The 27,085-nt window shown below is 39.8% G+C and overlaps 3 protein-coding genes across 5 annotated transcripts; 2 read left to right on the forward strand and 1 right to left on the reverse strand.

Moving 5' to 3' along the window:
• On the forward strand, positions 1–5,542 carry LOC137880295 (sex comb on midleg-like protein 4). 3 transcript variants are annotated; one of them, XM_068721588.1, is made up of 8 exons: positions 1–161; positions 1,006–1,242; positions 1,710–1,839; positions 1,986–2,186; positions 2,373–2,534; positions 2,618–2,842; positions 2,939–3,087; positions 3,210–5,542. In XM_068721588.1, exons 1-8 carry the CDS (start codon positions 159–161, stop codon positions 3,333–3,335), a joined length of 1,233 nt encoding a protein of 410 aa, XP_068577689.1. In that variant the 5' UTR covers positions 1–158; the 3' UTR covers positions 3,336–5,542. The 3 variants fall into 3 exon arrangements, with proteins under 3 accessions (XP_068577689.1, XP_068577691.1, XP_068577690.1); XM_068721590.1 differs by having other exon boundaries at positions 158–245; XM_068721589.1 differs by lacking the exon at positions 1–161 and adding an exon at positions 452–648.
• A 1,560-nt stretch (positions 5,543–7,102) lies between these two features.
• Positions 7,103–12,793, forward strand: LOC137880296 (visinin-like protein 1). The gene is made up of 4 exons (XM_068721591.1): positions 7,103–7,452; positions 9,228–9,394; positions 9,542–9,757; positions 11,040–12,793. Exons 2-4 carry the CDS (start codon positions 9,233–9,235, stop codon positions 11,235–11,237), a joined length of 576 nt encoding a protein of 191 aa, XP_068577692.1. The 5' UTR covers positions 7,103–7,452; positions 9,228–9,232; the 3' UTR covers positions 11,238–12,793.
• Positions 12,794–13,096: 303 nt separating this feature from the next.
• On the reverse strand, positions 13,097–27,042 carry smc6 (structural maintenance of chromosomes 6). Its single transcript, XM_068721584.1, has 27 exons — positions 26,955–27,042; positions 25,815–25,945; positions 25,627–25,738; positions 24,076–24,181; positions 23,836–23,972; positions 22,961–23,022; positions 22,620–22,700; positions 22,373–22,474; positions 21,657–21,776; positions 21,403–21,498; positions 21,051–21,197; positions 20,881–20,969; positions 20,619–20,789; positions 20,342–20,520; positions 19,649–19,850; positions 19,445–19,559; positions 19,204–19,364; positions 17,600–17,735; positions 17,307–17,387; positions 17,043–17,213; positions 16,659–16,796; positions 16,287–16,432; positions 15,608–15,733; positions 15,404–15,509; positions 14,818–14,970; positions 14,627–14,724; positions 13,097–14,063 (listed from the first exon to the last, which is right to left on the reverse strand). The coding sequence occupies exons 2-27, from the start codon at positions 25,929–25,931 to the stop codon at positions 13,976–13,978; spliced, it is 3,240 nt and encodes a 1,079-aa protein (XP_068577685.1). The 5' UTR covers positions 25,932–25,945; positions 26,955–27,042; the 3' UTR covers positions 13,097–13,975.
• Positions 27,043–27,085: the final 43 nt, after the last annotated feature.

The raw sequence follows: 27,085 nt of genomic DNA on the forward strand, positions 1-27,085 counted from the left end.
CACGCACACACACACACACAAGCACACACACTGTCACTCTCTGTCTGTCTGTCTCTGTTGTACACACTCAAACACACATACTATACATACAGTATTACAGTGGACTCTACCTTGCTTTGAGATCCGTGCTCAGGACATCACTCCACATCTGTTTTTGGATGGTGAGTGCCTGCTGACCGGTTATTGTTTGTTTACATGCTGTATCCTTTTGAACAATCTGCTTAAAATAATAGACATTTTTGGAGGTATGAACCGCCGTTCGTTCATTCTTGCTGCATAGGAGATGTGCCACATGTTTATTTTCTCGCTGCTTCTTCTTCTTCTTTCTTTTTTTTAAAGATTAGGGTGGAAGCTGTCATCGTAATGGTAATTCATGGCTGGGTAGCCATGGTGAAGTCAATTTCCCCCTCCCTCTGCCACTGCTGAATGCATTAGTCTAATGAGATGTCTGCAGCCTGTGTGCCGAGCAGCAGCAGCAGCAGCAGCACTGTGTTAACCAAAAAGGAGACGAGGAAAAAGCCACATACAGCAAGAGCAGGATGGCTTTCCCTTCATTGTTAGGGATTTAGCTTTAAAGTCACCTTTAGGCTCCTGGGATTTAAGACAAAAAGGGCTTGGCTCTTGGGCTTTCACAATAGAAGACAGCAGGTAATAGACACCCCCCTCCTCTCTCAGATTTATTAGTGTGTTATCAGAGCAGGATGGAGGTGCTGTTTCCTCCACAGCTCATGCATGGCTGCCTTTTGTGTTGTTTCCTTATTATGGTGCTCTGCTGAATGCTGCTCCTCTAACCGCATAGCACAGCTGAGTATTCTGCAGTCTCTTAGTATTTAGATGTTGCTGTTGTTCACAAGCCATTCTGCTCCTTCTGTGTCTGCACTAGAATGATGCTAATGCTGCTCTCTAATGTATAGTTGCTGAGGAGGAGGATTACTGTGCAAGGGTGGTGCATGTTTCTTTGCATTTCTATAGCTTGAGCTCAATGGTTGTTTCCTTTGTCTCCAGCTCCAAATGAGTGTACCTGCAGCAACGGCACAGAAATCAGACGGCAACAACAGTGAAATGCAATCAGCTGCAGTGGCTCCCTCCTTCCTCCCCAGCCAGTCGGGAAAGATACCGGGCAGGAAGAGAGGGAGACCCCCGCTCCGCAATGTCGCCAAGATGGATTTTCCAAATCGTTACCCCGAGTCGCTCCCTCCACTCAAAGTGCCAAAGAAGAGGGGGAGAAAGCCGGGCTTCAAGGTCAGTCACATGAGGGGGGAACTGGGGGGGATGAGCTGTGGTGTATGAGTGTGTGTGTGTGTGTGTGTGTGTGTGTGTGTGTGTGTGTGTGTGTGTGTGTGTGTGTGTGTGGATGCAGTGTGTTTAAAAATGCATGTGTACAGAGAAGACACAGACACACCGGCTCCATGCTCTTCACATTTTGTGGGACCCCAGTGAAACAGAGAGAGAGACTTAACATCTGTGAGGCTTTATTCTACTGTAGTCAAATGATATGGAAATATTTTTATGACCAAAGGGGAAGTTGTTATTGTAAATATCTCTGTTTTATCCATGAAACACACAAACAAAATAATAATTTGTAGCATAAAATCTACAGTTTCATGTAGATTTGGTGGCCTGATTATTCCACCACCCCCCTCCTTGCAAGATTTAGTAAATAAATGATATGCCTGAAATAAACAATGCAATAACTTCTTCTTCTGCAGCTCAAACCCAGGATGGTGATGACACCGTTGGCTATCTCTCCACCCAGCAGCACCCCTGAGCCCGATATGAGCTCCATTCCTCAGGATGCCGCCACCATCCCCCACTCTGCCACGCCCCAGGTGCTTACAGGTAAAACACTCTAAACATCATGCAACATCATTTTTGTCTTTAAGATCCAGTCCTGATTTGCTTAAAAGACACATCATAATTTAGGTATCTCTTCTCCATCCCTTCTCCACCCAAAACTGTCTCCACCTGTGTTCCCCATGCATCAGTCTGTATCTACATCAACAAGCAGGCCAACACGGGCCCCAACCTGGACAGGAAGAAGATCCAGCAGCTTCCCGATCACTTCGGACCCGACAGGCCCTCTGTGGTGCTGCAGCAGGCCGTGCAAGGCTGCATCGACAGCGCCTTCCTGCAAAAAACAGTGTTCACTCTCCTCACACAAGGCTACGGGGGAGAAAAAATATCAGGTGTTGTACAAAGACCTCCCTCAGGTGTTGCTTTCTATTTGTTCAATAACTTTTTTTCCCCACTTCTTTACCTGAGGTTGCACTGAGTATAAAAAACATGCATTAGTAAAGTAGCTTAATTACCATACTTTGTGCATCCAAACTGGGATGTTGTTTCAAGTGGTTCCCCCTGTTTTGCTCCTCCAGCCACATTCGATGGGAAGCAGCACCTTCTCAGCCTCCCCGTGGTGAACAGCATCGACTATGTGCTCCGTTTTCTGAAGAAGCTCTGCCGCAGCTTGCACTGTGAAAACCTCTTCAGCGACCAGCCCATAACCCAACACAGCGGCGGCTCCTACCAGTCAGATGGTACTTCTAAATCTTTCTCAAAGAAGCTGCTATGCTGATACAAACCAATTCTTTGAGTTCATTCTGACTCTTATCTTGTATAGCTGAAACGTCTATGGCCGAGGACTACCATTTAGACCAGTCTGACGGCAAACGCTACTCCGTGGACCCGGGCGATTCGGCTTTCAGCTCCATAAGCTCGTCCTACTCGCCAAAGTCTTCCTACGGGTTTCGTTCGTCGCAGCAGTTCTCCAACGGCTCGGCCTCCATGAACATGTGCAGGCAGTCGTCCACCAGCCCGAGCACGTTCCCAGAGAGCAACAGGACAGGTGAGAAGTCATGGAAAGACAAAACCAAGATTCCTTCTGTGTTTATTTCTCTGAGGTAAGGAAGTAGAGCTTCATTTCTTTCCTTTGTTTTTCCAGGAGGTTATAATGCAGCTTCAGAGTCCCAGGAGTCCAAACCTCCACCCAATAAGGACCCAACCACCTGGTCTGTAGAAGATGTTGTTTGGTTCATCAGGGATGCGGACCCCCAGGCTCTCGGCCCCCATTCAGACGTCTTTAGGAAACACGTAAGTTTGTTTTCCATTGTGTTCTTGTCAGGATGACTTGTTTCACTGCTGATTTAATGAACGTCCAGTGAAAATCACCCTGTCTGGTCGCCACACAAACTTCTTGTTCCTGCTTCCCTCAGGAGATCGATGGAAACGCTTTGTTACTCCTAAAGAGCGACATGATCATGAAGTACCTCGGACTGAAGCTGGGGCCGGCCTTGAAGCTTTGCTACCACATCGACAAACTAAAGCAGACTAAGTTCTGAAAACCTTCAACTATATATTTCCCTTCGTTGAATCCAACAATACATTTGACAACAGTCTCCAGGTCTGTGAGAGAATGGGAAGAGAGTAGGATCCCCGAGAGTGAGATGCATCATTGCCTTTTCTGCTGTGAAAAGATAAAAGGAAATGGGTTGCTACTTTTACAGATAATTTAACTTCTTTTTGCTCAGAATGAGAGGGCAACACTAACTTATGTGTGAAAAATATGCTATAAATCCAAGAAAGCAACACAAAGAGTGACACATTCAGGTATTACTGCGCAAATATAACTTCATCTTCAGTCTTTTATGAAGACGTTTGTAGCCAACATAAGCATTTTAACATTAGCAGATTGTGATAAAAGTAGGAATATTGTAGAGTATAAGTAGAGTAAATATTAACTTCTCCAACCTGCAGTTTATGTAACATCAACCAGGTTGCTGTTTTAGGTAATTTAGTATTTCTTTCAGAGCTAACACACTATAAAAAATGTGATTTAGCTAGTTTTTCACCTTAAATTAGCACTCCTTAATCCTGCAATAACTGAGTTTTTTGTTTTACACTTGAGGGCAGCGGAAACAAGTTGTGAAAACAACATAGACATATCATCACCTTTTAAGTTGATATGGCTAACTTTTAGCCAATAGGTGCTCATATACACACCAACAGCAATGCAGCAACTCTGTTTTGGTCTCCACCAACTCCAGAGGGAAATATCTGGCTCCATAGCTGCTAAATGGTCCAAGATGTTCACCAGCTAGTTGTCTTGTTTGTATCTGCTGTTTGGTGCTGAGCAGGTACTGTACTGGTCTTTAGAGCTTTCTCAGAAAGCAGCTGCCTGCTGTTCTGGAAAATGATGCTATGAGATTAGTGGGAATCACCCAAAATAATAAAAGTTGGACCAGACAGCCAAGAAATTACCCGCTGTAGAGCTCTGTAAAGCAGAGAGGAGCTGCAGATTCAGGTGATAATTCTCTTTTTTACATTCACTGATACATTGTTATTATTACAAATATAATAATAATTGAGCTGCTTTAAAGTCTTGAGCAGAGAAACTGTTCAAATCTGGTTGGATAAAAGAGGGACATATACCACTAAAGGAAATACTGGAAACCCTTCTCTCTACCCATTGACACGCAGACCTGGGTTCTCCAGACGTGAGGTCCACGGTTGGACCCTCTTGGTACATTTTGCTGAAGATTTTCATGATGTCATGTAGTGATAATGACATACTCACCCCTCTCTTCTCTTATTTACTTACTCTACTTTTGGCACAGATTTTAAACTAAAAACAGATTCAGACGAGATTGTGGAATGGATCCTTCATACACGTTAACATATTGTAATCAGTAAAAGAAGGCTAGTGTAAGAACGGGTTTGTCTCATAAACCTTCACACACACACACACACACACATATATATATATATATATATATATATATAAAATCTCACTATAGGATCTCATATTTACCACGCTGACAACATATCTATATCTGTGAGAAACAGTGCATTAAATACTACATTGCTTTTTGATTGAGAGAAAATCATTTTGATACAACTTTTTCACATTACTGTGTAACAAAAAAAGTAATGTTCCCATTGGATTCTTTTTTATTATAGTTTTAATATTTAAAAAACACTTTAACTTAAACAAAGCATAGCCTACAAACAGTAGAAAGACAGTAGCTCTCTTAGTAGTATATATAAATAAAAATGAGAGCATTGTGAATGTGATATATTTATGTTTCAATATGCAAGATTGTTACATGCCAATTATCTCCATAGGCTCTTCGTGTATACTCATAAGAACGCTTTTTTTAATGCATATGTTTTTATCAATCATCAGTGTTGATAAGGAAGCTGTCAAAACACAACAAAAACTTAAATGTTACACTGATTAAACCTAAATGGCCATGTAAATGGGTATATAATATAGTATTGCTTTTGTATGCCACTTTTGGTGTACAGTATGCATCCTTTTTTAATCAATTAACCTTTTTAAGTGAATGCTGCTGTAAAGATATTACATGTAAGCCATGCCTAGTGAGATCAAGCTGAGGTGTTTTATTTTGAAAATCACTATGAATAAGAGTTTTAGAGAACGCTGAGCGGATCAGTACTCTATGCTGGTGCTAAAGTTATCTATGTATTTAACTGTTTGCTTTTGTGTTTGTGAGATGTAAAGGAAATCATATGTGTATACTGTACTGTGACCATTAAATTAAGAAATCATATAATCAGAGATTTGCTTGAGACTTTTTTTTTTCTCTCCCACTCTACTCTCACTATTCTGACCCGACAGGATGCAGCTGTGATGGAGGTTATCTCTTGTTTTTACCTAAATTCAAATGGATCCAGAATTGGATGTGGGTCCACACGTCTGAGAATTATTTTAGCTGGGAGCTTCATCTGCGCTTCAACAGACATGGTTTAACAAAGGTGACCTAAATCTGTGGCTCCCAAACTGGTGTCCTCCAAGGGACCTTAATAGCCTCTCAAGGGGTCCTCATAAATCAGGAACAGATTCACTTCTGTACTGTTTTACTCACTGTATATTAGCATCATTAGCACCCACATTATATCTTATAGAATTCTGGTCAAAGTCACAGCTAACAGCAAACCTTTAGAGGCCTGTGGACCAATGCAGATCTAATTAGAGGCCCTTTGCATGAAAATATGTGGGGCGTCTGGTTTGGACTTAAATGACTAGTAATATATGGTGTGATTTTATGTCTGGATCAATATGCGCTGGAGCCACAGGGCAAAAATTAGCTGCTGTGATTGACCATCTCTGTATATTACATGACCCCAGGTTTCCTGTATAACATTAAAAAAATAGTTTAGGAATATGCAACATATAGCTAAGTGCAACATCAACAGAGATAATAAAGCTAATAGTTCAACATTTGGAGAAAAAAAGCTTATCTATGTCCTTGCTTAGAGTTAGATGAGAAGATGGAACCACTCTCAAGTTTGTCTGCTAAATATGACGCTAAAACGTACAGGTTAGCTTAGCATACAGACTGAAAACAGGGGGAAACTGCTAGCCTGGCTCTGTCCAAAGGGAGCACCTCTAAAGCTCTAATAAACATATTATATTTAGTTTGTTTAATCCGTACGAAAACTGAAATGTAAAAACAACAAGTTGTTGTTCTACCAGGGGTTTACGTACTGGACTATTTCTTAGCCTGGAGCAGTGACTTCCTGGAGTTTCCGCTGGTTGCCTGACGACTGCTTCCATCCACGAGATACTCCAGTTTGTGTGAAGCTCTGTGAGTAGCAGGCTACGTAATTAAACATATTTGATTTATGATAAATCTTTTTAAGACTTTTTAGACCGCTGGGAAATTAGCCAAAATGTACAGATCATTGTAGGCCTGCTGTTAACAGTATGAATAACATGTTATAAATTGAAATTGATAAATTGACAAACTGGACATTTGGTGTGTTGTCAAAATCATGCTCACCCCTTATAAGGGGTGAGTATATAGAGGCGGAGTCATGGCCCTGCACACATGTGAACATGGAGGGGCCCCTGGTTGGTTATCCAGGTTTGTTTTTTTTAGTAATTAAATTCCATAATTATCATTATTATTACACACGATTAATGACAATATGACTAAAATATTTCACCCTTAGGTTTAATGATTCTTTACTTTAATGAATTAAATTCCTGATTAGTAACCATGGATTATTTGATCAGGGGCCAAACCCCCCCCCCTCCCAAAAAAAAAATTATTTCCTGCTGATGAAATTTCAGGCTGCTCATCCTCATCACGATGAAGGATCCGGTTATAACGTGACAGGATCCAGCTGAAGCCAAAGCGAGCAGCAGAGCAACAGTGAACTTATGATCAGGCTGTGATGCACACGGGTGACGCCGCGCTCCTGTAGTCGCATAACCACAGACTGGCGTGGGATCGGTCCCTGCTGCGCCTCATCTGGAATAACGTCGGGAAAATCCAGAAATTTCATTAGCGGGTGTTTGTCATTTAAGGAGGCGAGCGGTGTTGAACATAATCCACCTTTTGGGCAAACGTTTTCATCGGAAAGGGGGTTTCTGTACTTTGCAGAAGCCAGAGCAGATTTATTCTTATAGAGAATCAAGGCTGTAATAAGGTAAGAAGTGATTGCCTGCAGATGTACATGTCTTGTGTTAGATTTTCAGATTATAGATGCGGCAAACGGTGAATGGTTTGTGTTAATATGTCACGCATTGCGTTTCATATTTTCCTTGTGTTTGAATGAATGGAATCGAGCACAGACGGCTGGAACACGGGCACCTGCGCATCCCTTAAAAGAAAAGCCACTGCGTCTTGCCTGGAAACAATCAGAAATAAGACAGGGAGGGATCATTTGACGAATTATGGAAAAAATGACATCAAGATTTGCGCAATTAATTGGCTTTTATGCGCCTCTAATGCGGCTCTGCGGTGGCACCGAGGGAGCTGTCTTGCGTGTTAAAAATAGGTCTGTTTGGTTATGAAATGTTCACATGTTTTTCGCCCCGATGCGCGTGCACAGATATCATTAGGAGCAGGACGGTGGGATCTAATCTGAAAATACTGTCACTGCGTCGTTTCCATCGGAATGCAGCAGCAGCATCTCCCTCTCTGCCCTCACAGGAGGCTGTTAGCTTTAATAGCATTAACTCAGATGTCATTTCCCAAAGCGTGAAATAAAACAGCATCTGTTTGGCCTCTGTTTGGGCAGAACAAGTCATTCATACCTGTGGCCTGTGCGATATGCGGCGGATGTTTCCCTAAAACGCCGCAGTTACTCGACGGTTTTCTGCGCTCAACGCTCCGTGAAACAATTTCGTTTTGTCATCTTCCCACAAAAAATCTTTGTCCTCAAGGTCATTCACTGCAGCCCATTATACACGTTAAACCCAAGATCGGTTCCTATAAATACCAATCGTGCTCGTCAGTGTTGGTTATGTGACACGCAGCGGGTGCACATTAAAGGCTGTGGTTTGCACTGATTTCGGCTGCAGCGCACATTTCTGCTGTTTGTTGTGGAAGGCCCGAGCCAATGCAGTGCTGTCGGGTGGAGGGGCCGTCCAGCCTGCCGCTGCTGCAGAGATATGTGGACCATATGTTGGTCTCAAGTGGTGGAGGCTCCCACGAAAGGCCTGCGCTCCGATGTGCAAATATAATTCTGCTGTTTCATTTCGTGAATTATGTATTAGGAATTGACGCACTCTTGGCCACTTTATGTCATTTGCCACATCATGAGTCAATATTTAATGCATCTGGGGCTTCTGACGGTCTGCTCTAGTGTGGTTGCTCAAGTTGTCATGATTTTTTTACTGAGGCCCTTCAGAGTGGATAATCCCGGTTGATTGGTCTGCAGATTGCCCACAACTGGCTTAAACACTATATTATATACAGACCACTGGATTATACAATACATTCCCCACTGATCCAGATTACAGCAGGCCTATAGTTCTCCTGCACGCTGTCCTCCCTCAGGTCTCTGGATTTGCTGCAGCAGTGCCCCTCTTACAACCAAGCACAGGCTTTGTTGTCATTGTCGGGTTATAGGACAGCGTTTGCAGTGGAAACTTGATAGCAGCGATCGAACATTTAATGAACTGGATCAGCTCTGACAGTGATGATCCAGGTCAGTGCTACACGGGCCACAGACCGGCACAAGCAGGCTGGGGTGGGGGGGGGGGGGGGGGGGGGGGTGGGACAGGAATAGAACAAGAGCACCAGGGAAATATTTGCTGCCTTCTCCAAACCCCCCAAAATACACACACACATTTACTCTCTGTGCCTGTGTTTGAAGTGGAAATAAAAAAAGGTAGTTTTCTATGTGCGCTCGGGATGTTCCTACTGCCATCATTCAGGCATAAATAAATGCATTATTCACGTGTTCTTGCACCACAGGAACCATGGGAAAGCAGAACAGCAAGCTGACTCCCGAGGTGATGGAGGATCTGGTGAAGAACACAGAGTTTAATGAACACGAGCTGAAGCAGTGGTACAAAGGCTTCCTGAAAGACTGCCCCACTGGCAGGCTGAATCTGGATGAGTTCCAGCAGCTCTATGTCAAGGTTTGTGTGAACCACTGCCTCTCTCCTTTATCATCTGTCTGAACATGTAATCATGTCATGGCTATTTCCCATCATCAAACTACTGCGAGTAAGTCTTTTTAAAGCCCTGCTTGAATTATTCAACACACATCTCTCCCACATTTGCAGTTCTTCCCTTATGGCGACGCATCAAAGTTTGCACAGCACGCCTTCAGAACCTTTGATAAAAACGGAGACGGGACCATTGATTTCCGAGAGTTCATCTGCGCTCTGTCCATCACATCCCGTGGCAGCTTTGAGCAGAAACTCAACTGGGCCTTCAACATGTATGACCTGGATGGTGATGGCAAAATCACCAGAGTGGAGATGCTGGAGATAATCGAGGTGAGGGATTATCGAGTCATTAAGCCCTCGCTCATCAGGGGACTGGCCCTGTTTTTGTTTTTTTTGTTGTCTCCTGCACACCTGCAACGCTTTGAGTGCAGAGGCAGTTTCATAACGACAGAAATGCAGTTGTATTGAGTTACACCGTGCTACTTCTGGAAGCACAATCAGTATAGTAAAACTGATATGTCGCAGTGATATTGGAGTATATTGACAATTCCTGTAGTGATACATGTGGTGTGTGCTTCTATATCAGTGCGTTTTCAACCCTATTAGATAAACTCAACAAGATACAAAAGATAAACTTTATTGGCCCCATCTGTCATGTTCAAAATATGTTTTTATGAATGAATTAGATGGTATTCAACACTATTAATTGCATTCAAGTGTTTAATGTCACAATTATTCTTTATAAAATTGAATTGTCAATGTTAAAGGTGCTAAATTCAAAATACAGAGCATATCTATTGTCTCCAAACGGGTTTCAACATGGCGACGGCTGAGCCGGTGGCTATCAGCTAACAGTGCAAACAACGGCAACAGTGCTGACAGATCTAACAGTGTTTACTTGAGGGAAAACTGGGGGGTGGGCGGTACGCTTCAGTGGTGATGTTGTTGGTTGTATTAACATGCATTAAAAGCATGCGTGGCCCGGCCCAGCTATGTCAACAAAGCACAGAGAAGCTCTGCTTACAACACACACAGAGGTAGAGTGACTTTGTTCTCTGCTCGGGACGCCATTAATCCATATCTGCATTGCTGCTATATTAATGCTTAGCACCTGTTAAATGGTTTGGTCCTGTTATCATTCAAACTACCACCACTTTGACTGGCAAAAGCTGGACATTTAAACCATTTATCCTTTACATTTAGCTATTTCAACTGTTTGTTACGTTTAGCTCACTATTTCAACTTTTCTGCTTGTTTGCGAATTTCCATTCACCCATTGCAACACTCAGTGTTGTGTGACAACTGATTCAGGTTGGCAGCTAAAGCTATTATTACTAGTGTAATAATTAGATATTTATTTATTAACAATTTGTAATCCAGTTTTCCTGACAGAAATATGTGAAATATATTAAAATATATTTTCTAAATAAATCAGAAATGCTATGTGTTAGTTTAGTTTAGTTATTTAGTTGAGCTTGAAGTGCAAAAGTACACCCCATGGTACAAGTAGCCCTGGTTTGGAATCACTGATGAACAAATGTAGGCTTCACTGGATTACATAAGAACCAACACTCTACACTCTAATTTCTCACTGCGCCTCCCTCACTCACAGGCTATCTACAAAATGGTGGGCACTGTGATCATGATGAAGATGAACGAGGATGGTTTGACACCACAGCAGAGGGTGGACAAGATCTTCGGCAAAATGGATAAGAACAACGACGACCAGATCTCGTTGGACGAGTTCAAAGAGGCTGCGAAGAGCGACCCGTCCATCGTGCTCCTGCTGCAGTGTGACATGCAGAAGTGAGCCTCCCTGCTCGCTCCTCTCCCCGTCAGTAACCCACACACTCTGGACAGCAGCACATGTTTTAATGTCTCATTAGGTTCTCTGCCATTTCCACAGGAAAAAAAAACAAACAACAATGCTTGGACGATTTTTCAATGGACTCGCTTCTTGTGGTTGTATGCATGAGAATGTCAAATGCTGAATAATTTTGAATATAGCTATACGATATCATACATTTCTATTTCAAAACATGCCAATGTGATTTGTGCACAGTAACCCTATACATTCTCATTCAACCTTAGCTTGTAAATCAGTGGAGCACTGCATTCAATTATGTTCCTGCAGTATTTAGGATCCCCAGTGTTCACTGCTGCTACTACTGTACGCTTAACATAATAGTAACAAAACAATAACTCCTATGATAATTGTAACTGTCTCTACTATCCAGACTTGTTGAGCTCTTGAAGAATAGAGAGGCTCCTGTCTGTTCCAGATGTTTTCACACGATGGAACCAAGAAGAGTAGGTTCTTTGCATGCATATATTACTTGTCAGAAAAATATAATCTCTTACCTTTTGCATCTTTAGGTGGTTATAAAAGAGAAACCCTATGGACTTCATTTAGTATTGTTGCATGGGATGTACAGTGTGTGACTCATCAAACCATTAGTTCACCTCCAGTAATGTGGGAGCATGATTCCCTCCAGTTGATACACGTGTATGTGTGACACTTGAGTTTTTTCTTTGACGATATTTGGATTGCAGTTGTGGGCTAATCTCCGAGGAAGAGCTTTCACATTAACATTGTATTATGTTTTGCTTCAGTGACATCTGGGATGAGCAGAACTACATTTATGGAGCAGCTTTCCTTTTATTATTTTATTGTACTGCTGTCACTGAATTTAGAAGAAAGGCCAAAATTTAGGCTGTCATTAGGCACAGTACTCATGCATTATTCCCGACAAAGATTCAAAATTGGCTTCTCTTCCAGGCTGCTTATTTGATTTAGACTAAAACTACTTAACTCAGTACATATCAACATGTTTACAGAAAGGAAGAGCACTGCAAAATGAGTACAGTCTCAGCTTTTGAACTTGTTGCTAGGAGCTCTCTCTCTCTGGGCTGGGGACCCTGTGAGAGGGGCTCCACTTCCAATGCAGCAAAAAATAGAAAAAGGGGGGACAAAAAGCCTCTTATATGTTTACTGGACACACTGCATTCCTACTTATACAACTTTTTTGTAAGTTGAAACTTTTTATTGAAAGGTCTCATCTTCTATTCCGTTTGCAACAATCATTAAAGATGCAGGACCCTCAAGAGAGAGGCGCTTGATAAAGCTTTTGAAAGAGTGTTTCAGTGTGAGACGGCAACCGGATGACGATGTGAGTTCAAGTTATTGCAGAAATTCTCTTTCAACAGTTTTACTTCAACATTTCTAGGCTATGCAAGCATGGACGGAGTGTCTGCTTGTAGTCCACTTACAGTAGTGGAGGTTGCAAAAGCTTTTCACTGTTCTGTCTCTAACATAACTGAAACCAACCCTCACATTATTAAAGTCTATATTATTTATACATTTCAGTCACTATGTCAAGATTATTTGTCTCGTAAATGTTTACATCAAATATGGAAAAATCATAATACAAGTGACTGTATTCTTTTATACATGTGGCATGTGTTGCACCCAAAATTAATTCTGTAGTGATTAAAATGAATAAACCGTCACCAGGCTTTTTCAAAAGACAAGGTCTAGCAGGTGTAATTCACGGGAAAATGAGGACCATGCTGCTGCAGACTTTAAGACTGCGTTGAATGTCTGTGTTGATGTGGATGAAAGGCGTGAATGGTATATGCATGAAAAAAAGAATGACAGATACAAAGGTGTCTGGATAATCCAAAATTTTGTTGTAACAATGGCTATGATTATCACAGCAGTTACAGTAAACAACTGCTATATGAGTGGTGCACATGTTTATGTCACAGAGCCCAAATATGATCGACTCTATAGGAGCAAATTTATTATAAACATTAACACTGACTCCTGAGGTAAAACTACACAAAATATCATTAAAACATTTTCAGAGTAACATTTAAAAAAAACTTCCACTCATAACTGAAATTAATATGTTATTGAGATGCCCAAAATGTTATAATGAATGATAAATACTAAGAACAGTAATATAAAGAGTGAGAATCTTGCTAGCGGCCCCTAGAGGCAGTACTGATCTTTACACCCAAACACACCAAATCTGAGTCCTCAGAGTTTGTGACAGCCTTCAGAGTGAAAAAACAATAAATATCAAATCAATAAAACATTAAAGGGAAAACATATTGTAATAACACAATTACTAAATTTAATAAAAGGGTCATTCCTGTGATGCAGCAACACTTCTGTCCCCATGAAGCACTTCCTCGTGTTTTCTTCAGAATGTGTCTAATATTTATAACAAATAGCTTAAATTAAAGATTAAACTATAATTCATCACATAAGTACAGAATAATACACATTAAAAATGCTTTTTTTAACTTAACTGACTTTTTTTGGGATACACACAAGGGTTATACAAAATACTCAAACGTTCTTCATTAATTTGATAGGCTGCATAACAGGAATGACATGACACATTCAAGAATTTATCACAAAAAACAAACCAATTACATTTACAACTTCCGAACACATAAAGCAATACTGAAATACACATCGACCGTGCACATGGACATTCATCCTCATGTCTTTTAATGTTTCTGACACTGGAGCTCAGTTCAAACATCTTCATCCATCGTTTCACTACGAACTCTTTCAGGATCCTGAAGCTGGTGGATTTTGATGAGGCTGGTTTTGGGCAGATTGCTGAAAGATAACAAACCACGGTTATCATTTCATTAGTCATCAAACATTATTGATACACAGTGAATAAAGTATTTGTTAAAGCATAGAAGTACAACAGGAAATGCCCAAGTTCGCAGAACAATATGGCAGCTGCCTGGTGGCACCATGTGATTAAAACATTATTATTTAAATCATTAAATCATTTTCTATTTAAATGATGCAACTGAATCTACTGGGAAATAACTAATACATTTTTTTTTAAATAATATATTTCTACAAACATTTAATAATAATTTATAAAGATAAAAAGACACAATTTAAAGGCAGAAAATTGGCATCGAAACTTACTACATTCATAATCAGCTTATTAATTTTATATTTTCCAATTTCTATTTAAATGCTGAAAAAAGAAATATATATTACAATTTATTACTATGAGCCACAATAAAAAAAATCTATAATTGATCTGTTGGCACACTTAAGTCTCCATATAGGAAACAAAGTGAAAGTTATGCAAAACGAAAAGGTTCAGTTAATGGAAAGGACAGCATGTAAACCGAGGCAATTATTAAGAAGAGCGCCACCTGGTGGTGAGGGGAGTGATGAAGATGAACTGTCGAAGGTGCTGCCGCTCTGACAGCTCCAGGAGGAGATCCAGAGAGATTCTGCGATTGTGCATATCCTATGAAAGAGTTAATCAAAGTGAGTGAAACCAAACGTCGATGCATATTTTTTTAAAGAAACGTGTGCGTTTCTGATGATTCTGTGCGCTCACCATGTAGACGTCGAACTCATCGAGGCATCTGAAGGGCGATTCGGTGATCTCCCACAGTGAGAGCATAAAGCAAACGGTGGAGAAGGAGCGTTCACCCCCAGACAGCGACCTCATGTCGCTCACACCATCGTCCTCTCTGCCCGGAGGCTTCACCTTTACGTGTGCCACAACAGGTTTGTGTAGTACTTGTATTAAGTGTTAATTCTTTTCCATAAGTTACAAAAAATGTCTACATGTTATAGGTTCCAGCTTTTTGCTCAATACATTTTGGGGGCACTTATGAGTAGAGACAGGAAATAACACAAGAGAGACAAGGGATGATATGTGCACTTGAACCAGATATGTCTCCACTGCATGGTCACCAGGATTCCCCATCTTACTTTAAACCATTACCTTAAGTGTCTTTTGTGATGAACGCACTTTTTTTCTTCCATATGATGTGATTTTATATGACTCTACTACTTAAAAAGCTCAGTAATTCTATTTCCATTATTGTAAAAAACACAACAACCGTAAAACAAACACAGGAACAACCTTTGAGTAATTTATCACAAACAAACAAAAAAAAACATAGAAATTGACGTACCGAGATTGAGAGTGTTTCATTGTTGTGATCAAAAACCATAGAGCCACAGCAGTTCATTTTTATCAGAAAGTTATTGAAGTATAACTTACATCTGACAGAGAGCGACCTTTAGGAAGAAGAAATAATCAGGACTTTCCACTGCCAGTTAAACACTGTAATCGTGTATTTCTGGATTGTTTTCAAACTCAGTAGATCGTTATTTACCTACGCATTGTCTTGTATCTGTCCTGCCTGTCCGACATAATGTTATCGAGTTGATCGATGAACCTCCGCAGATCTCTCATTTGGTTGGTTTTCTCTCTGTAGAGAGCGAGGGCCTCAGCGTACTCCCTAACGAGGGCAGAAAACGACATAGCCTATTTTATGCAGTATGCAGTGTGTTAAACGAGGCCAGTTAGTGATGGCCAACGGGCAGATTGGATTGAAGTATAAAGTAGAAAAAAGTGTCAGTGGCAGAAGAAATCTCTGGGAAGCTAGAAGGCTCATCTAACTCTTTATCCAACTACAAACAACTAAAAAGTCTACAAACAGTAAATTATCTAACGATTTCTAGCTTGTTAGCTAGTTTGTTAGCTAGTTACGTTACAAATTAATATTTTACATAATATGATGAACTCAAAATGTGATGGACAGTATATCAAATTAAACGTTGACCAACAGTAAAATGCTGCTTACACATTGATGCACCAGTATTAGTAATAGAGTACTTTTAGTTTTTATACTTTAAGTACATTTTCCTGATGACACATGTGTACTTACGTAACATTTTCAATGAATGAGTTATTTGTAGTGCAGCATTTTTACTGTGTGCAGTAAAAAGTAAATATATCTTTTTGTCTAAAGCTAAAACACCACTGTTTATAAAAAGCCTGTTGTTTCTCACCTGACCACCTGCTCCTGCTCGCCATAGTTGCTCTCGAACACCTTGATTTTCTTCTTCAGCCGAGTGATTTCGATGTCGATGCTCCTGGTGGTGCCGGTCACCTGCTGCCGCTCGGGGCTGATCTCGGTGGCTTTGGCTACATATTCCTATCATCAGATGTGAGGTCTGGTGACATTCTGACAACTCTGAATTACTCTGGAGGCAGTAAATCCTCTCTTTGGTTCAGTTTACTAACTGCTAGCTGTCTGTGTAGTTTAAGACTGGGCTTAATCTGTAGAACGTACTGTAGCTAAAAAGCCTCCAATACATGCATGAGGTAAATAAAACAGTTAAATGTAATGTGTTGAACAAATTTAGTGCAGCTCTTGTTACCTGTAACTCTTCTTCTCTTTCAGCGAGGTCAATGTTCATAGCTTGGATGTTGTCATCATGAGCCTTCAGTTTGGTTTCCAAAATCTTAAGGGTTTGTTCATGTTTTGCACAGTCAGCATCCAGCTTCAACTGCTCATCCTTTGGGTCAATAAACAATAATAGTCAACTTCACTATCACCTCTTCTTGAGGACAGTTTGACACACTTAAATCCTTTAAGAAGAAAAATAGCGTTGTCAAATAAAAAGCCTCCCCAATTCAAATGTATTTAAAATCAGAGGACAGAAGTAACATCAAAACTACAGAAAACGAGTCTGCAGCATCTTTTGATTTCTGTAACTATTTTTAGCCTCTAAACAAAGTGATACAACAAAGATCTACTGCACCTTTAACGCCTCTGTGTCCTCAGAAAGCTGATCAATCCGTTCTCTAACAGCAGAGTACTTGGACTCTGTGTCCTCTGCTGTTCTCTGATGCTTGTCGAGCTCCGTCTTCGCCTCACAAACAGTCTGCTTTTCTGCCTCGATCTTCTGTCGGTTCTCTTGGGCGACTTCTTCCTGCAAGATGTACGTTAAAACATTAGATTTACACGTGGAAAGATTTATGTCTGTTTTGAGAAGGGTTGGTACAAATTAAACCAAAATGATCACCAAGGAGCTGATGTCATCGATGTGCTCCTCGCCAGCAGTCTCCAGCTCAGTTATTGATGCCTTGACTTGATTCACAGAGACCTGCATTAAAAATGTAAAATAAAACTGAAATTACTTTTAATTTAACCTTCATAAACGTAGATCAATCAAGCACAGCATCTTTAGAATCAATCTTTCTCTCACGAAGAGAACAAAAAGAAGCAGAGAGAACAGCATCAACAGGAGAATAATGAAAATGTTAAGCAAACAGCACGACTGTTAAGTTAAACCAGGTTCTGGTGCTCATCACTGACCAGAGTCTTCTTCAGGGTCATGATGGTGTTGTTCAGATTGCTCTCTATGCTCATGATGTCCTCGGTCACAGAGGTCACGTGGAGCTGAAACCTGGACAGCTGAGCCTTTTGATTCTCCAGGTCTGACTCCAACATACTGTGACAGGAAGCATCGATTTTTATCTCACATCACAACTCCGCACAGTCATAAATTTACCACATTGGAGAAAACAAGAGGTGGAATGAAAACACCTCTTTTGAAAACACAAGACAAACAAACAAACTCTGCTGGGCAGCCAAGCTGAACATATTCCCATTTGACATAAGAGTAGAGATACTGTATGGAAAGAGAGTATTTATTTTACTAAGTGAAAGCACCAAATGGCATAAATGCAGCATTGGGTAATGGATATGTAGTAAATTGTACATAAAATAATGTCGACAATATCACAGTGTTTTTTAATTTAAGGGAATAGTTTGTTACTGTGGTAAATATGTGTGAGATCAATACCACTCTCATGTCTGTATGTTAAACATGAAGCTAGATTAGTGGGCTTAGCTTAGCATAAAGACTGGAAGTTTCCCCCTATTTCCAGCCCTGATGCTAAGCTAAGCTATTTAGCTGCCTCATATTAACTGAACAGACACAAGTATGGTATAAAACTTCTCATCTCAGCAAGAAAGCAAATTTGTGTTTTTTCCAGAACATCAAATTATTCCTTTAAGTACAAAATAATTGCTTTTATAAAGCAGAAAGGAAGTCAAGCCAACAAAACGCAGGTAAAAAAAAAAAGTCCTCAACCTCCACTTTGACATTCCTCAAATGTCAAACTGGTCTTTAAACAAAACTTATTTCAAAATTAAAGGGAAAGTTCAATAGCTTAAAACTACTAATGGTGCAGTAAAATGTACCCTGTCAGTGTTTTACTATTATATATGATATTTTAGGATAATTATTACCGCTGCAATAATGTGTATGTTGCATTTCACTGCTGAAGATGTTTAAGACACTTTTGGGCATTTTTATCTGCAGCAATGCATCACATTCTTTAAGATCATCATAAATTTGTAGCGTCGCTGTCCTGTGAGAACAACGTATCTCTAAAAAAGTCCCCCTTTCATCAGCTCCGAAAAACAATCCTGTTTTCAGCTGATCCAAGATGGTTTAGGAATAGTTTATTTAGTTTAAGAAGTAGGGAATTTTCTAAACACATAAAGGAACACTTCATCCTGCAGTTCATCAGAAATATTTAAATGAAACACATCTGGAGATACATGGTTTTCATTGGACAGGAAGGGGATGAAAGTCTGTCATTTGAAAAGTAACTCAAGCTGACAAATGTAAAGGAGTCAAAAGTAAAATGTTTGCCACTGAGATGTGGTGGAATAGAAGTGTAAAGTTCCATGAAAACTCAAGTAGTACAAGTGCAGTACTTGGGTAAATTACATCACTGTCTATTCATTTTGACGGGATGAAGAACGGCTGTTTACCAGAATCTGTTCTTACAATCCAGTTCACTGCCAGCAGCTGGCTTCAACTGGTGTTTCAGGTTGGACTTTTCCTTCCCTCAAACTATCATTAAATATTATTATCATTTTTGTAACATTTTTTTTTACACAGTTACCTTATTTCAGTCTCGAGATCCCCGCCGAGATACTTGGCCATGCTGAACTCGGAGGTGTAATAACGGTTTGAAAACACCTGATCTCCCTCAGCAGTGAAGGCTTCACGGCAGTTTTTAGGAGGCCGGCCTTGCTGCATGACCCTCCGCGCTTTGTCTTTTTCCTTTGATTCAACACAAAAGGTCACAGGTCAGATACTTTGTGCAACAATCGGCATTAACAGGCATGAGTGCACACACTAACTTTGATAATGAGAATTGACTCTATCCCCCTCATATCAATCAGGCAGTTGATGATGACCGGGCTTGTTGCTGTGATTATGTCCAGCACAGATGAATACTCTGGATGATGTGCTTTCCTACAAAACAGCAGAGAAGGAAAACAAAATGTAAAATGTGTCCAGATAAAAGTCAATAAATCTGAAATGCTGCTGCTGCTGCTGCTGACCGTCCATGAATGTTGTAAACTTTTTCAGAGAAAGGGCTGACGATGATCTGCGGCCTGTTGCCCTTTGGATAGTAGCGACACATCATCTCCTGGAGGACCGCCTCGTCCTTGTAGTTGTCACAGCAGAAAGCTTTCATGAAGCTCCGCAGACAGCACTCCACTGCAACGGCCAACATGGGATCCTTCAAACTGATGCACGCCCCTGAGAGCAAACACAGACTGTCAACTACAGTATGTACAATTTAACTGAATTTACTGCTTCACTTGAAGTGTAGAAACAGAGTAAATCATCTGTGTGCCAATTCTTAAAAAGACAGCAGGACAGAACGATACTTTTACAGATAATATAGCAAATGGAAATTTTTGGGGAATACATTTTATTAGCTGACTTGACAGGAGTTAGATGAGGAGATCGACTGTCAATCAATATGATTATATATATTAATTAATATAAATAAGTTTAGAGGTGCTGGTAGGCAGATTTTGTTAACTTTAGAGGGAGCCATGCTAGCTGTTTCCCCCTGTTTCTAGTCTTTATGCTAAGCTAACGGCCTACTGGTTCTTCCATCATATTTAACAGACAGATATACGAGTGATATTGATCATTTCATCTAACGCTCAGCAAGAAAGGAAATAAGCGTATTTTCCGAAATGTCCAACTATCCAAATAAGTCAAGCCAACAGAATTCAGACCTATTGGACCAACAGGTCTCTTGAGAAAGCGTCCTGTGGTGTTCGCCTCAGCGATGGAACCCAGCAGGTCGGGTATCTGATCTCCAAACCGCTTCAGTTTGTTTGATCGACTGGCGAGGATCTGATTTTTCCTCCTCAGTTTGGACTCGTACACAACCTGGATGTTTCTCTCCTCCAATCTAATCAACGTGAACAGACCGGGGAATATTTCACTGGACTGCAGATAAACTGGGCTCTCACTCAAATTGTACCACAAAGCAAATATCACGTCTTGTACCTCAGCTTGTCCCGCTCTTCCCTTCCTGTGAAAAGTGCCTGATGTTTGTTCTTGATCTCCTGATTCAGCTTTGAGCACTTTGTTTCAAGCTCTGCAAGCTGCTCCTTCAGACTGGATATTTTCTTCTGCTGTTTTGTATAATCCATGTCTCCATCATTGTCAAGGCTTACACTAAAATAAAGCGAGAAGGGATAACATTTAATTTAAATACATGCATTTGTATTAAAGCAAATATGTAATTTTCACCGTTCTACTCCCCTACCTTGTTTTTGCCCTAATTATTCTTTCCTGAAGAAGGTTTTGCTCCTTCTCTGACTGTTTGAGTTTGTTCAGAGCTCGGAAAAAAACAAGCTATGAGGGAAAAAAATGATATCACTTGAACCAATATAAATGTTGTACATTTGATACATCATCGTATTTCCCAATCCGTACCTCCTGTTCCTTGTGAGCTTTGCCGACAACCTTCACTTGCTCTTTCAACCTCAGACTGTCTTCAGATAGAGACTCCTGTTCCTGTCTCATGCTGTCAACCCTGCTTTTGATGCAGTGAAGCGTCTTCTCTACTTGTGTGACCTTAGACTGTGTGAAAGATAAGAAAAAGAGCAGACGTATCTTTTAAAAATCAATTATGTCCAAGTTGGAAGTTGGTTTTCTTTCAGTGGAGGACTTCTGTAAACACGTCAGTGGGTGAGGACAGCTGGTTTATATGGTGGTGACAGTTTGAAGATAGGGTTTTTAAATAGACTTGTATTTATTCAACAGAATGGGAACACTCAAGACTCACCTGACAGAGCTGAAGGTTGTCCTGATGTTTGTGATTATTCGCTTCCTTTTCAACGTCCTCTTGTAACTGCTGTACAAGCTGCTCCTTCTCTCTGACCTGAGAGTGATGAGAAAAAGAGACAGAATTTAAAATATATATATATATATATATATATATATATATATATATATATATATATATATATATATATATATATATAATAAAAGAAAGATGTAACTCAAATTCATTTGTAATATACAGGGGTAAACTCTTACCAAACACCATGCCATCGCTTTCTTCAGATTCTCCAAAACCATCTTCATCTCACTGAAGGACGGCCACTTTTCATACCTCTCTTTCTTCTGGAGAAACTCTTGCTTCAGGACCTTGAGAGACTGAACATAAAAATTGTGCGAGATCTTAAATGATTAGGTTTTCTATGGGCAAAAAATAACATACTGTACACGTTAAATTATTGATAGACAAACTTATCAGCAGGCAAGCAAACTTCATCTATATAACACGTTTCAAATTTTATGGAATGGTTGAGATGAAGAAAGTAAACAACTATAAATCAATTTAAGAAAAAAGTGTTTAGAAAATGTTTTTGAAACATGTATTAGGAAGGAGCCTTTCTCTCTCTCGGGACTGTAATGCTAACTGTTGATGTTATTTTTTATTTCTATATTAAGATGATTACTTATGTGTATATGTGATCCACTTTAAGTTTATTATTTAATTAAAGTGTTCTGCCTACTACTTTTCAAACATCAAATATTTATTTAGTTTATCAAGAATTGTTTACTGCTTATTATATTGGTTATTCTTGTTTTATATTCTTATTATTTGATACATCTTCAAAATAAATCTATCTAATGCTTTTTAAACAGGTGCACCTATATGGTATTAGTATCCAGAGAGTAGCACATGAAGCTCCCGTGTTAAGCTATACAATATAATACAAGTAAATATTAAATCATGAATACAATACCTCCTCTTGTCTCTCAACCTGCTGTCGTGTAACTGTTTTGGTGTGCTTGATGTGGATGTAATCTCTCTTCATTTGTTCCAGCAGAGTTGCTTTCATGAAGAACTACAAACGAAAAAAAAAGCAGAAAAGAGGTCCAAAACATTCATCTAAACATGTGGAGATAAAAACTTTATACGATCATGTTAACTGTCATTACAGATGTGATCTTAAAATTAGAAGCTCATAATTAACGATGGCGTTCTTGCACCTTATACTTGTCGGATTCACTTTTTGAATGCAGGAACTGTTTACTCATTTCTTGGTTGAGAATGGACACAGGGTTATCCAACTGGAACACACAAAACAAATGTGCTGCTGAAGCCTTCAAGGATCATTATTTGTCAGTTAAAAAAGAAAGTATGAAATTATTTGTTTGCATATTTGTGGGTTTTCACATTCAAGGGATTCTGTAGTATGGTCACAATAAACATATTAAGATAACATTTTATAAAAAACAAGCACTGCAAAAGTCAAGACTCGAAAATAAGAAATAGAAATTCACAATAGAAAACTATATCCGTGTTAAAACGAGCTGTACAGTGTTAGTACCTGGATGTTAAAGTGGTCCAAGATGGCGGTCAGCTCCTCCTTCTTGTTTGAGATAAGTTGTCCTGAAATTCAAGATAAAAGACAATCAATGTGGTTCAAACCTCTGTTGTTATAAAGGAGATGAGAATGTACAATCATGTTGTGTTTATATTTTTATCAATAGTATTGTTACTTTGTATTTTGATGCTTTCCAAAAAAAAACCTTCATGCCATAAAGACAATGGAATAGAATTGAATTTAATGTAAACACTGTTACTGTCGAGCAGCAACAATTAGTCTATTAATCGTCCCAAGATAATCGTTTCAGTAATTTTTCAATGAGTGGTTCCAGCTTCTTAAATGTGATGATTTCATGTGTTTCTTAGTCATTTTATAAAAGTAAACTGAATCTGTTCATCGGCTAAAAAAAAACATGCACATAATAATCTTGACAAAGGAAGAGTGAAGCATGATCACACCAGCATCTCCCCAACAGAGATCATGCGGTTGGTTAAACACACTTCTCAGGATGAAAACTTCTCCTAAATGGTTTGGCGTCAAGCGCAGTTCAACTTCCTTTTACTTACAAAATAACTCAGTGACATTTACAACTCATGGGAAACATCAGTCCAAGTGTGAAGGTAAATACGTCTTACCTTTAAATTCCCACTTGGACAGATGGTATAAAACAGTGAAACAGTGTCATGCTTATGAAACACACGCATGCGAGTTTATAGAGGAAAATTCCTGACGGAGAGTAAAGAATGTATACAGGTTGGAAGGGTGAAGGTCTGATTGAAGTGCTTTGTCGTCACTCCCATGTGCGTCTGGATTATCTGACATTTAGTGAAGGTTAAATAACACTTGGACATCATCTGTAACTCAGGAAAAGTCACCTGACTTGTTCTTCAGTCTGCAGGTGCGGCATCCATCACTGGAGATCCGGTGCTCGATGGAGATGCAGTCGCCGTAGACGTCCCGTTTAAAAGCATCTGGTCCTCTGTTTCTCAGCTTCACTGTTATATCTGCAGTGCTAGAGAGCAGATTATACTGTGGTGGTAATCTAGGAGCAATTTACAGTATTTACATCAACATGATAAGGATGCTTTGGAATGACATTATGCAGTCTGACTTACTTCTCACTGGTTTTCACAAAATCCTTCAGAGACATTCCTCTGTTTGTGACAGTGGCCTTTCCCCCGAGGCCCACAATCAGAGCAGTCAGGATTGCACTTTTTCCACCTGAGATTTAGATTGGAAACAACAAAGGCAAGGGATTGAATCACTGCATAATACTACAAATGGAATCACCTGTCCACAGAAATCCTCAGTAAGGTCTGCTTTGAATAAACAAATTAGGTTAAATTATATATTTCCCTAAATGTCGACGGGTAACTTTGGTATTTTTCAACCTGGATTCTATTTTCTCATGTTTTTGTGTCTAACTGAATAATAGAGACCCATTTAAAAAAAATAATTGGTCCAGTATTTAGCGAGAACGCTGCAGCCAGCAGATATTAAACAGGCTGTAATGCATTCGCTCGGGGCAACTCCTCACCATCCGTCGATGTACCTCCACTAAAAGTGCTTGTTTTTCCCACTGACAGGCTCAGACTGTTATTATAAGTCTCTGACAACATTATGGAAAGGACCAGGAAACCTTGCGTCACATCCACATTGTTGAGATCAACTAAACATTGAAAATCTTTTAAATAATACTAAGCTACGCTTTCTGTGCTTCAACACAACACACTCTGACAACACCAGCTCTCCTCTCTCCAGCTCTCACTCACGTTTCCACAGTCGTCTTCTACAACAAGTCACATGACACAATAACAAACAGACCGGAGGAAGCGAAAGGTAAGAACATTTTTTTATTTCCCTCTAAGGTCCTGTCTATGTCATCAAACATTTATAAATCAGTCTGAACCTATCAGTGGCTAAAACAAGCACTTTTAGTGGATGCCAACATTGACGGTGAGGAGTTACCCCAAATGATTACATTGCAGGCGTTTAGCGCCTCCAGTCTGCAGCGTTCTCCCTCAATACTGGAACAATTTCAGAAATTGTTGTCCCAATCAGTGACTTTGACATATAAAGATATGAAAATAGGGTCCAGTACCCTTTAAGCTGCTTTAATTGATTTTTCAGTGTAACTTTTCCTCCACAGTTGAGTTTATTTATGCAGAGGCATCTTTAAATATATAATGTTTATTAAAAAACAAAGCTTATCTGTGGAAATTAAAGTAACACAGCAAATATGTCCCCCAAAAAGCTCATAAAAACAACAAATTGACTAAAACTGATTGATTCAGACACTGATTATTCTAATGATCTATTAAGAGAGGACAGCCCTGATTAGGTGGGATTAGAGCTGAAACGATTAGTTGGTTGATTGGTTAGTGGATTCAAAAAAACAAATAACAATAATGGTAATCTGCATTTATTTTTGGGAGCATTTTTATGCCTTTATTAGGTAGTGATAGTAGAGAGATGACAGGAAATGAGAGGAAATATGTTTCCTTGTTATGTAAATTGTTTAATAATAATCTCAGCAGTATCTGCTTTACTGTGTTTTGTAGATGATCATCTGAATACATCCGTCACCCGGGTGGGTTGGGAGGTATTAAACACACAAGTCAAAGACAACAAGCAGATGACACGACATTTAGAAATCCGGTTCTTACTTCCATTGTTGCCGACGATGAAATTCACATTGGGCCCAAACTGGAACGGACCGAGCCAATGGTGACACATGAAGTTCTTCAGAGTGATGCTCTCAATGAGGCCGATATCTCCCTGGAGATACATGCAGAGAACAACCCATTAAAGAGCTAGTAAAAACAGAGAACGGGGGGGTCGGGGGGGCACTCACTGTGGAGGAGGGAGTGCCTCTGCTGGAGGAAGGTCTCTGATGCTTCAGATCAGCCGTCACTCTGTGCCTCTTGACAGCTGTCACGTCACTGATCCCTTTAGCTTTCCTTTTACTCATTTTGAAACAAGTCACTAGAAATAGAATTGACAGGAAGATAATAATGTCAGATATTATTTCTTTACTATAAAGACAGGTTTCACTTTGACATTACATTTGTTCAGTTTATTGATCCAGTTGTGATTGATTACACATCTTTCCCCCCTACAACTGAGTTATGTGGTGTTGTACAAAATAAATCTTAAGGTACTTGTAGTTTACTGGAGTATTTTCATTTTATGTTACTTACTCCACTACATTTTAGATGGAAATATAGTACTTTTTACTGCCTACATTTATTTGTCAGCTATAGTGACAACAAAAGCTCTGAGGTTTCTATGTTTGGCAATGGACATCCTGAAGGATGCAGACTTCAAATACTCTACTTACTTATGACAGATTTGGTGCCATCAGGCATTAATTATACATCCATCACTCAATGTCCTGAACAAGCTATTCAAGTTCCTCCGTTTGTAAAAGCAAGTCGTACTTTTGAAACTATTTTTAGTATCGTAAAAATGTGACGTCAGAACGGCTGCAGGGACATTTTTGAAGATATATTGAATAGCTTATAAAACTGGTTTCAAAGAGACAGCGTGTGACAAACAGAAAAAAAGAGATGTGAGCCTTTTGTCTGTAAGCCAGGAAGCAACGGCCTGAAACCAGCAGTTTCAACAGCAACAGGTGTTATTGAGCAACACAGCTCTGCAGATAAACATTTACTGCAAATTTTATGTTTTTTAAATTTCTAACTGATTCATACTGACATGAAGACTCGTTAGGCCTTGATTAACCTTATTCAAAGGCTGTTGTAAATGGATAAAATATAGCTGCAAATCATTATTCTTAGTCAGATAAGTTGAGAGATATCTAGTATTTAAAGTGATCTAGTGTGCTGTGTTTTCCCACCACTCAACAGCATTCACGTTTTTACAATAGCCTACACACAAAAGTACAGCCACGGGACAGCAACATGTTGATTTAAAATACTTCAAACTTCAGGTAAACTTAAGCTTTTTAAAAAAAAAAAAAACCGTCGCCTACCATTGTGTGCGTGCAGCCTGCAAAAATAACATGAGAAGACGTTACATCGTGTTTTAAGACTTCCTGGTCGGTGTGTTTCTAAACTGAACTGCAGCAGTGACAGTTGAGGGTGTCGCTTCACTTCCAAACAC

The sequence above is a fragment of the Cebidichthys violaceus genome, unplaced genomic scaffold (assembly GCF_023349555.1).
Source record: "Cebidichthys violaceus isolate CVI_PGR_0920_01 unplaced genomic scaffold, fCebVio1.0.p SCAF_28, whole genome shotgun sequence".
Lineage (NCBI taxonomy): Eukaryota > Metazoa > Chordata > Actinopteri > Perciformes > Stichaeidae > Cebidichthys > Cebidichthys violaceus.

Excerpts from the sequence above, each read along its gene's own strand:
- LOC137880295 (XM_068721588.1), top strand. Across the intron at positions 1,243-1,709 it reads GGAGAAAGCCGGGCTTCAAG|CTCAAACCCAGGATGGTGAT; the intron begins GTCAGTCACATG and ends CTTCTTCTGCAG. Across the intron at positions 3,088-3,209 it reads CAGACGTCTTTAGGAAACAC|GAGATCGATGGAAACGCTTT; the intron begins GTAAGTTTGTTT and ends TGCTTCCCTCAG.
- LOC137880296 (XM_068721591.1), top strand. The coding sequence starts at position 9,233 with ATGGGAAAGCAGAACAGCAAGCTGACTCCCGAGGTGATGGAGGATCTG. Across the intron at positions 9,395-9,541 it reads TCCAGCAGCTCTATGTCAAG|TTCTTCCCTTATGGCGACGC; the intron begins GTTTGTGTGAAC and ends CCACATTTGCAG. Across the intron at positions 9,758-11,039 it reads AGATGCTGGAGATAATCGAG|GCTATCTACAAAATGGTGGG; the intron begins GTGAGGGATTAT and ends CCTCACTCACAG.
- smc6 (XM_068721584.1), bottom strand. The coding sequence starts at position 25,931 with ATGAGTAAAAGGAAAGCTAAAGGGATCAGTGACGTGACAGCTGTCAAG. Across the intron at positions 24,182-25,626 it reads CATCGTCGGCAACAATGGAA|GTGGAAAAAGTGCAATCCTG; the intron begins GTAAGAACCGGA and ends TCTAAATCTCAG. Across the intron at positions 22,701-22,960 it reads TGGACCACTTTAACATCCAG|TTGGATAACCCTGTGTCCAT; the intron begins GTACTAACACTG and ends TGTGTGTTCCAG.